The sequence below is a fragment of the Branchiostoma belcheri genome, unplaced genomic scaffold (genome assembly GCF_001625305.1).
Source record: "Branchiostoma belcheri isolate BF01 breed outbred unplaced genomic scaffold, Haploidv18h27 scaffold126, whole genome shotgun sequence".
Lineage (NCBI taxonomy): Eukaryota > Metazoa > Chordata > Leptocardii > Amphioxiformes > Branchiostomatidae > Branchiostoma > Branchiostoma belcheri.
The window spans coordinates 76,264-87,313 of record NW_017802669.1 but is presented as its reverse complement, the minus strand read 5'-3'; the positions used below and the strand labels follow the sequence as shown (position 1 = coordinate 87,313).

General features: G+C 40.6%; 1 protein-coding gene across 4 annotated transcripts in view; it reads right to left on the bottom strand.

The window, feature by feature from the left end:
* The window catches only part of LOC109463448 (F-box/LRR-repeat protein 6-like), a 14,155-nt gene extending 3,155 nt beyond the window's left edge, over positions 1-11,000 (bottom strand). For 2 of the 4 annotated variants that reach the window (XM_019760269.1, XM_019760271.1), the window contains exons 1-7: positions 10,271-11,000; positions 9,402-9,600; positions 7,220-7,351; positions 3,832-3,954; positions 2,763-2,921; positions 1,158-1,199; positions 1,025-1,077 (exon numbers count right to left, since the gene is read on the bottom strand). In XM_019760269.1, the coding sequence (XP_019615828.1) occupies positions 1,025-1,077; positions 1,158-1,199; positions 2,763-2,921; positions 3,832-3,954; positions 7,220-7,351; positions 9,402-9,600; positions 10,271-10,833 (1,271 nt within the window). In that variant the 5' untranslated portion in view covers positions 10,834-11,000. Of the gene's footprint in view, positions 1-1,024; positions 1,078-1,157; positions 1,200-2,762; positions 2,922-3,831; positions 3,955-7,219; positions 7,352-8,323; positions 8,456-9,401; positions 9,601-10,270 lie in introns of all 4 variants that reach the window. The other 2 variants (XM_019760270.1, XM_019760272.1) reach the window with 2 other exon arrangements.
* Between the last annotated feature and the right edge of the window lie 50 nt (positions 11,001-11,050).

Below are 11,050 nucleotides of genomic sequence, written 5' to 3'. Positions count from 1 at the left end.
AGCTTGTACGAGGTCTTCAACAACCTGGGGAACATTGAAAGGTGCATGTTTCATAAAGAAGGATTTAGGCTGATATGCACGACTTAATAGGCAAAAACATAGAATCTTTCAGATGACAGCCACAATCTTTCTTCTGCAACTGTTGACAGCAGTCACGTGACCAAGAGGTTAAAAGTGCAAGAGGTTAAAAGGTCAACACAAGTCGATCAGATAACGTAACAAGGGTGTTGTGTGTTGGTTAAAAGATAAACGTATGTTGAATGTACATGTACTCCCACACTGTCTTTTTCAGGCCATAGGGGAATAGTGGGTTGGTTGTTAATCCAATGTGTCTACAGCACAGTATTGGAAGGCGGGGTCGTGTGGCATAATGGAAGAGTGTTAGGCTCAGGACCAAGAGGTCCCGGGTTCGAATCCTGTCATGTCACCAATTCACGTCATACCCTTGGGAAAGGTACTTTACACGACTTTCCTCACTTTACTCAGGCTTAAAAACATGTCCTGTTTGGATCGTTGTTGACAGAGGTTGATGTGAGGAGGGTGTTACTGGCCAGGTATAGAAAACATGTCTTACCTACAGATGAAGTCGTTGTTGACAGAGGTTGATGTGAGGAGGGTGTTACTGGCCTGTTTAGAAAACATGTCTTACCTACAGATGAAGTCGTTGTTGACAAAGGTTGATGTGAGGAGGGTGTTACTGGCCAGGCTTAAAAACATGTCTTACCTACAGATGAAGTCGTTGTTGACAGAGGTTGATGTGAGGAGGGTGTTACTGGCCTGTATAGAAAACATGTCTTACCTACAGATAAAGTCGTTGTTGACAAAGGTTGATGTGAGGAGGGTGTTACTGGCCAGGCTTAAAAACATGTCTTACCTACAGATGAAGTCGTTGTTGACAGAGGTTGATGTGAGGAGGGTGTTACTGGCCTGTATAGAAAACATGTCTTACCTACAGATAAAGTCGTTGTTGACTGAGGTTGATGTGACGAGGGTGTTACTGGCCTGTATAGAAAACATGTCTTACCTACAGATGAAGTCGTTGTTGACAGAGGTTGATGTGAGGAGGGTGTTACTGGCCTGTTTAGAAAACATGTCTTACCTACAGTACAGATGAAGTCGTTGTTGACAGAGGTTGATGTGAGGAGGGTGTTACTGGCCAGGCTGACTTCACGCAGCTCAGGGAAACCTGGGGAACGATCCTGAAGAGGCACAAAATACAAACTGTTAAGCTGCATATTGTAAGTCACTTTATATTCGTGGTAGCAAAATTTTGCGGTCTGAGAAAAATGGACATGTTTGTGGAACTATATACATTGTTTATGTTCATGGTGGTGGTAGGTGCAGCAAAAGAAAGAATGCGAATTATTTGTTTGCAGTAATGATAAATTTGCGGTACAGAAGTGACTGCAAAAACTGTGAATATAGAAGTATTCGAAAAAAAAAAATTACAGTATTGTATATATGTTTTTGTCAGACTGGGGTCAACAGAACGTTCAATACAGGTGTTCAGGCCAATGTGATAACTTGTGGTACGGCCTGGGGCTCTATTTGGTTATCACACGGGCTCCCAAATGTTCATTACAATAATTTGAACGTGTTGCAATATATTAGGATACCTAGTTTTTACTACTTTTTCCTAGGCCTGTTGCTTCCTATTTTTCTGAAAAAATCAGAGAGCCAACAAATCAAATTGGTACTGTAAGAAACTCACATCTGATCACAACGAAAACTCAAAACCAACTGACTTTATTTAACTTCTAACGGGCCGGTTCTAGAGCCCCTTCCCTCAAACAGGTATACATTGTAGATCACCTGTTCAAACACAACGCTGGCACGTGTGCTCACACATGTTCTAACAGGTGGTCGGCCCTGCTCGAGGGAGGGACTAGAACCAGCAAGAATTCAAGTAAGGCCACACCAAGTAAATTTTATGGATGACGTCCTTGGGAGACCCTAAATCTAATGCGAGAGGGCGAAAAAAAAACAAGAAGGGCCCTAAAAAACAAGAGGCCTAGATCAGAAATATACTAAGAGACGACAAATGTTAGGACACAAATTGAATGAGGTGACAACAGTGTAACAAGCAAGAAGTATTTTATTCATCATCAAAACAGCAATAAATCAGGTGGAACTGCAGTTGTCGTCCTGCCCTGTTTTCGCGTTACGGGGTTCACGTCAATCTAACGATTTGCGGCGCTGTCGTGACTCTTTGGTCATAGTTACAGGCAGCGGAATTTCTTGTTTTTTTTTCTAGGAACAGGCCAAAATCAATGCGCGCGCGGACGTCATCCATAAAATTTACTTGGTGTGGCCTAACAATGGCAAGAAAACAATAATATCTAAGGTCCCACCAATTTAATTTCTTAGTTAACGGATTTGCCCGCTTCATTTTTTTCTGATTTGCAAAAAAAATAAAAAAATTCAGAATCAACTGCAAAATGCTCATATTTTGCCCTGAACAGTTGAAAACAGTCCTTTTCTTCCTAGTTGTTACAGTTATTCCATCTTTCAATGTAATGATATCATTAAAAGTTCAAAATTCAATGTTTAAATTTTGAACCAGCCTGGTGTGTTGACTTCATGGCTCCTATCATACCATTTTGGACCATAATAGGATGCCTAGGCCTGTTTTTATTTTTTTTTCGCCCGCCTGCTCCATTATTTTTCTAGAAAAATCTGTTAACGAAGAAATTAAATTGGTGTGGCCTAAAGACAGTGTTACATTACAACACTAACAATATACAGTTACAGTACGACCTTACCTGGACAGCGAGGGTAGCGTTACCAGCAGCGATGTCAGTTCCAGCCAGCCTGAGGACCCTGAGCCGGGGACAGCCTGTCTGCAGAACCTCGATGGGCAGCAGGGGGGTGGAGGAGAAATGGCAGTTACTCAGGTCTAACACCTCCAGCTGGGGGCAGCTCTGTAAACAACAATACACCGTAAGGCCACAGCAAGTCATTTTTAGGAAAATTTTTTCCTGATTTTGTTTGCCATAGCAAGTAATTTTTATGGATCACATCAATGCATGCATTATTTTTTGCCTGATTTGGGTATGAAAAAAACAATGCGTGCATAATTTTTTGCCTGGTTTGGGTAAGAAAAAAACAAGAAATTTTATGTTCTTGTTTGTCACCTTGTGTACTTTGGAATAAAGCACGTCTTCGGGAACAGTATCAGAACCATTTGTGCCTTCTTTGTTACTAAGTTAAGGCATAGCAAAAGTTAATTGTAGTTAGAAACTCTGACAGTGGTCAACATGCCAAAACGGACAAAGATGTCTGTTGCCATGCTGGAACATAGATGGCAGATAAATATGATTTAATGTTTTGCCTTTACTTTGATGCAGTGATGTATTTTATTTGTTTTCTGTGTGGTGATCCTACTGAATCAAAACCACAATGTACAATAATTAAAAACTCATCATGCTTCCGACTTCCTTAGAGTCAGCGAGTGGATCACACATCTGACAAAGGTTGACGAGATTGACCAAAACTTTATGGTGAGTTTTTTGTTTGTTGTATTGGAATTAGTGCTGCATACCGGTTCACGGTCAAGTGTCTGCCTCCATGTTATGTGGCCAAAGTTTCACCCAGACAACATTGCAAGGTTGCCAACATGCAATTTTGTATATGCCATGGGTTTAGGTCTGGACTTACAAGTCCGGAACTGAATCTAAACCTCTGGACTTGAATCCGGACCTGAACCTAAATGTGGGTTTAGGTATGCAGCACTAATTGGAATTAAGCTCAAACTCTACAACTATGGATTCTACCAACACAGATGAGCTTTCATTCAAACTGCAAACTACATGTACATTAACATGTACTTACAGCAATGCACTTGAAGATACCAGGAGCTCCCATGAGTTTGTTACTGGACAGGTTGAGTTCCTTCAGTCTAGGGCCAGTCTTCTCTAGAACATACTTCACACAGGTCGGGCTCACCATATGAGACTACAACAGAAACATGTGACAGTAAAGGTTTGAGCCACTACAAAATGTTTCTCAATTGCACACATACATGTATCAAAAATGGAGATGTTATGTGTTTAAAAGGTAAAACTTTTGTTCCAACACCTTCACTCAACAGGACGGGGGCTGACATTGTTTACTGGAAACCTTTGACCCAGTGTTGACGTCACAATTCAGAAAAGCCATGTAACAAGTCTTCACTGGGTCAGTCTATTGAAGAAGACCAGAATGACTGGTCGAAAGCTCTATGAGAGACACTATGTTTTCTTTTTGTTGGAACAAATGTTTTACCTTTAAATATGTAAGTACCAACACAGATGAGCTTTCATGATAATGTAGATGTTAATGTTAACCTTTTGCACACTAAAGTAGCCATTTGGCTATGAATTCTCTGTTGGTTAAGGGGTTGAGAAGGAGAGAGAAGGTTAAAATTTACAAGATACATGTATTTGAAGGCAAATGTATAAGATTATGAAGTCTCAAAACAGAAATCAGTAAAATAACAACAGATGCTAATGAGGAATTAAATTAATGTTAATGTTAATAAGCAAACTGAAAATGAAATTTAAATCAACATTCTGTAATTCACAAATATTCACTACAGGACCAGACCAGAAAGCATGCACATGTCGGGGTTTGAGCTATGACAAATACACATGAACATGTGCTCTTATTTCAAATTGAAAACAAATGCCTGAAGGTGAGGTACTCTCACCTCTCGAATAAAAGTACCCCCTGGAATAGAAGTACCCCCCGGACAAATCTTCAAAATCTAATAAAAGTACCCCCTGGAATAAAAGTACCCCCCGGAAAATTTAAAAATTGACATGTAAGCAACGTCTATGCTCCAAAAATGTGTTCTCATGGTGTATATATATATATGTGCGTCTGTATGACCTTGTCACTTGCAATTATTGACAGGTCCTGAATAAACATACCCCCTTGAATATGATTCCCCAAACAAATCTTCAAAACTTTATAAATATCAGGGATCTCCCCAGAAATTCAGAACAGGGTGGAGGAGGGTGGTCTGGAAACCCCCCCTCCATGGGGGGAAGCTATTGCATTTTGTCTTTTCCAAACACAAATGGAGGTCATTTCCTGCAACTTCAGTTCTACATGTTCTGTACAATTGCAGATGTATAAGGCAGGAGAAAGGTTCAAGATTTAAAAAAAAAAGTTCTATTAGCACCCTTAATTTTGAAAAAATTGGGCATAGGTTCCCCGGATGACCCCTAACCGGGGGCCAACGGTGCTTCCACAAGTTCAACAAGTGAAAAATACATGATACAAAATGTACATGTATTTACTACCTGGAACTTGGAGCAAGTTATTCCAAAGATGTACTTACTGACATTAATATATTAAAAACTAAACCAAATCCTATTTCCCAAACAAATCACATATTGACACAGCTGAACAAATAAAAAAGTGATCATGTCTATAAACTCCACTCAAAAACAATTTTTGAGAGACACTCGGGTACTAAGCGTGATAATCTCTAATATCTCATCTGATTCTCCCAATGTAAATGATCTTTACCATCACAGCATCCAACCGCACATACATAGAAACAACAATATTACACAAGAAACCAATAAATTCGGAAAATTTCTCAGTAATGTTTGAAAATTATTCTTATTAAAATATAAGTGAATTTTTATTTCAGTTGTAGCCGAAAAAATATTTTTCATGCGTTTAAAGTATCGTTTTAGCACTGTAATATGTACTTAGTACATGTCTTATACATTTGGATGCTATCTTGACCTTTGACCACTGTTATTGTAAAAAGCAGGTCGGCCATTTTGTCTTTCTCGCCGTGGCTTTTCGAGCCGTTTTTTCGAGCAAATTTCAATCATTTTAAACATTTTACGGCCTCAAAAACTCATGCAACGAGGAAAACAATTTGTAGCTGTCATTTTCATGCGTAACATTTCTTCTGGGGATGGTTTATTTTTCCGCCGAGCTGCCGAAAACTAGCGTCAAACCGCAACCATGCGGTTTCTTCGCGGCGGCCGGCGGGAGTTTTTGTATCGGAGCTTTCACGATGTAAACAAAGATAGTCGGAGTTGTTTATCTGAAAATTTTGTTGTGAAACGCCAGCGGGGTGTCAGATTTTCTACTAATGACAACGTTTTCTTTGTGGCGTCATGGCGAGATCGACAATTCATCGACAATTCACAGGAATTTGTGCCGACAATGGAATGAATTTTCCCGGAACTTTTCCGATTTTGAAAAAAGAAATAAACGTACCGTCTAAAATTTATAAGAATGTACCGGGTGGATTTTGAGGCGAAAAAAAATAAACGTACCGGTACGTTTAATAGAGAGCCGAGAGTATATGTGCATCTAGTAATATGTATGAATGCCATAAAAGCACATGTTTTATATACAGTGTACATGCATGTCCCATCTGGACTTTAGCCAGCACACATTTTTCCGTCAATTGCAGATTTTTTTTGTGCCGTGTAATGGAAAAATTAAAAAAAACGACGGACAAATTTGTCAAAAAATCTTGGGATGAAATATTATCCAAAGGACCACCAACAACCACTCACTCACTCACTCACTCACTCACTCACTCACTCACTCACTCACTCACTCACTCACTCACTCACTCACTCACTCAAGTCCGCATGCTCCAAGAAGCGTAGCGCCCCGGCAAACTGTCCACACAACCGCTCTCACATGATTTGTCTCTGAAAATGTGGGAAATTGTGTTTTTATGGCTTGTAAATGCAAAATTTGTCCCCGGACCCCCCTATTGTAGATTGTGAGCACTCTCACCCCAGGTTCAATCATGAACCTGGGCTGACGGAAAATTATTTCTTGCTTGGGCCACACCAATCTAATTTCCTGGTTAATGGGTTTTTCTAGAAAAGTAATACAGCGGGCAGGCAAAAAAAAAATAAAAACAGGCCTAGGTATCCTATATATATTATGGCCCAAAATGGTACGATAGGAGCCATGAAGTCAACACACCAGGCTGGTTCAAAATTTAAATTAAACAATGAATTTTTAACTTTTAATGATACCATTGCATTGAAAGATGGAATAGCAGTTGCTGTAACAACTAGGAAGAAAAGGACTGTTTTTAACTGTTCAGGGCAAAATATGAGCATTTTGCAGTTGATTCTGATTTTTATTTTTTTTTGGAAATCAGAAAAAAATGAAGCAGGCGAAGCCGTTAACCAAGAAATTAAATTGATGTGGCCTTGCTAGAGCCCATACAGTGTCCCATACTTACTTTTGCAGAGGAAAGTTGAATTTTACAGAGCTTGTGACATCTGTCTGCCAGGGCTGTCACCCCTTCTGAGCCAATCTTAATACACTTGGTCAAGTCTACTGACTCCAACTGGGGACATCTTTCAGCTACAGCCTATGGACAACAAGTTCAAATGTCAATCAGAATTACATGTAACTACCACTCCCCTTAGTATTAGAAGTAGAAAAGTATGTGGTCCATATGGGGTAAAGTACAAGGTCAGATAGCAAGGTCAAAGCTACGACACTGCAACAGGTATTGTATCAAAATATATTCCATAGACACCTTACTTTTCAAAAATCATTGAGAATTTGCCACCTCAACTGGTACCGATATGTGAAATTTGGGGTTCTGGTTCTGATTTTTTTCTAGATTTGCAGTAAGACTTACACTGAACTATTTGTAGCTCTTGATGATATTTATCATAATCATTATTATTGGGTGGGCCAGTTACTTCAGTACTCATTTTCACCTGAGTTAGGTGAGGAAAGGGGCACAAAGCTGGTGTGTTACGCTGAAGGGCAGTTATACCGGCTATACAGATACAGAAGATGGTGTGTTACGCTGAAAGGCAGTTATACCGGCTATACAGATACAGAAGCTGGTGTGTTACGCTGAAGGGCAGTTATACCGGCTATACAGATACAGAAGCTGGTGTGTTACGCCGAAGGGCGGTTATACCGGCTATACAGATACAGAAGCTGGTGTGTTACGCTGAAAGGCGGTTATACCGGCTATACAGATACAGATACAGAAGATTGGTGACATCAGGACCTCTTGGTTCTGAGCCAACACTCCGCTGTTACGGCATGTGACGACCCCACAACACAAGCTCTTGGTACATGTACAAAAATGCTGGAGAATTATCTTGTGGTTGTCTGTAGCTGCCATGCATCAGCGACTGATGCCTGCAGATGATTGATTAATTGGTTGGCTGTATCTATATACATGTGATGTACATTGTATATGTTTGGTCCTTATCCAAAACTACCTGATAGCAGAAAAAAACAAGCCCCTCTCCCATGCCACACGATCCTTTCTGGTCTGTTCCTATCATGTACATTGTACATTGTACAGTGTACTTACTTTAACACCAGAAAGGTCAAAGTTGACAAGGTTTGGGCACCTGTCAGCGAGCATTGTGACTCCTTCAGCTGTCAGATTACCACATCTGAATAACTTAATGTGCTGCAGAGTGGGACACCTGGAGGCAAGGTGCTACAACAACACACAGGAGGGCAAAAAGTTGAGTTACCAAGCAAGGACTGAGGTGTTCAAAAACTCATTCTTTCCTAGAACTACTCACAGTATAGCAGAGTGGAATTCGAACTTACTGTCAGAACCAAGAATAGTAGGGGCATCATCATTAGATAGATTTTTACTCTGTGAAGGAGGTAATGACCTCTGGACAGAGTATTGTGGGCAGTTGGTTTTTTGTGTTCGCAGGTAAAACACACGGTTCCCTTTGTTTAATCGGCATGTAATTTTATACGTCGTCTGCGGGCATGCCCATGATGATGCATGCATTTTCATGTTCAAAGAGATAGAAATAGATAAGACATGTGCTGAGAAAAGACGAAAAAACAAGAACAGCACTACTTTGGACACCTAAAGGGAAGAGAAAGCAAGGATGGCCTAAGATCACTTGGCGTAGAACAGTTGCAAAAGAACTGAAGAGCTTCAGCAACAAGTGAGATACCATCCAGAAAACAGCCCAGGACAGAGGGAACTGGAGAACCTTTGTTACTACCCTACATGCCGGGACTGGCATAAAGGGCAGTAAGGCCACACCAATTTAATTTGTTTGTTCTCGGATTTTTTCAGAAAAAATATGAAGTGAAAGGGCGAAAAAAAATAAAAATGAAAACAGGTCTAGGCATCCTATTATAGCCCTGAATGCAACAATAGGAGCCATGAAGTCAACACAAAAGGCTGGATTAATGAATTTTCAACTTTTAATCAATTCACTGCATTGAGAGATGGAAAAACTGTAACAACTAGGAAAAAAAGGACTTTCCTCAATGGTTGGGGACAAGATATAAGCATTTTTGAGTTGATTCAAAACCAGAATCTTTTTTTTGCAAATCAGAAAAAAAATGAAGAGCCAAATCCGAGAACCAATAAATCAAATTTGTGTGGCCTAAGTAAAGTAAGTAAGCCTTACCTGAATGCCCTGCCTGGTGAGGAAGACCCAGTGACTGAGGTTGAGGCTGCGGAGTTGTGAGAACCTGTTCTCTGCCAGCCACTGCAGCGTCTTGTCTGACCGCGCGTTGGGCAGGACGTGTCCCGTGGACAAGTCCACGTGCCGCCATAAAGAGGGGTGTTTGGTCGCCTCATACCAGAAATGGCAAACTTTGGCTACCCTGTAGTAAGAAATATTATTTCAAAATACACTGTAAATATTATACATACTGATACTGATACATACATACAGAAATGGTACACGTTGGCTACCGTATTATACTAGTACATGTAGTAGGAGATATTACTATAAAACACTATTATTATTATTGTATTATCATTGCAAAAATTATACATAATACTGATACATAGTGACCAGGGCCACTACTACTTCTGCCACACTGACTTTATATGGATGACTGTCATCCTCTTTTTAAGACTGGGTCTGACCCCCAAACTTAAGACCCCCCAAAAATTCCAGTCAAAAATAATGCTGCTAAACCACACTAAAGCTGGTATATGTACAATGTATTGTGAATTTGTGGTAGGACATAGCGACTTTTATGACAAGTCGACATATGCTGGCCTTTCGCGGCATTTATGACTCAGTATGAGTCGGCACTGTACTGAGTTCTTGAGTTCTGTAGAGCTTCAGCAGCCTGGCTGTCATGCTCCGTAGTTACCGCTGGCTCCATATTGTTGATACTAGGAGCTACCATGGACTACAGAGGATGGCACCCAGGTCAGTCAGCCTCAGAGGAGGTGATATTTTTTTTCGAGAACAGGCAAAAATCAGTGTGCACGCAGATGTCATCCATAGAATCAAATCAGCGTGGCCTTACATGTACTTACCTACAAAGTAACGGCACTGCCCCCTGGTCTGCCACAGCAAACTGCAGCATGTTCACAATGACCTCCACAGGTAACCTTTGACCCCACTGCTGACCCTCCTCAGAGCTCCCAGCATCCATCCGACTTTTTGCTCTCTTCCCCTTCCTTTCAATCGGTTTCTTGTCTTCTGGAATGTCTTCAAATCTTACACGTTTCTTCGCAGTCTTTTTGTTTTTCTTGTCAGCGGCACTTGACAATGTGTTGTTCTCTTGGAGTGTTGATTTCAGTGACGATTTTCCTTTCTTTTGATTACTGGTGTCGTTTTTACTGATAGTTTTGCCCCGACCACTTTGCATAGGTTCATTTTCACTCACTATGTTATCAACATTGCTGGGGCCTTCCTCACTTATTAATTCTGTATAGTCGTGATCATGTTTGAGACATGCTTTTTCCTCGTCTTCAACTTCTGAACTATATTCTACTTCTTCTTGAGACTTTTCTTCCTTTTCGGGTGACGAAATGTAGTCGTGCTCGCTTTCGACGATGTTCAAGATTGGCGAGCGTTCACTTCTGGACCTGACCATTCTTTTCTTCTTTACAACTTCTTCTCTGTCATCTGCAAGATCACTTAGGTCCTCATCTGAACTGCCTGATGATGATGATGATGATGTGCTGCTGCTCTCTGAATCTGAGTCTGCAAATATGCGGATACGCTTCACGTTTCTTTGAGGTCTTGTACTGGCCTTGTTTGCTGTATGGTAGTCTTGTTTTGCCTTCTTACCCCCCTTTTCTAGCCTCTCT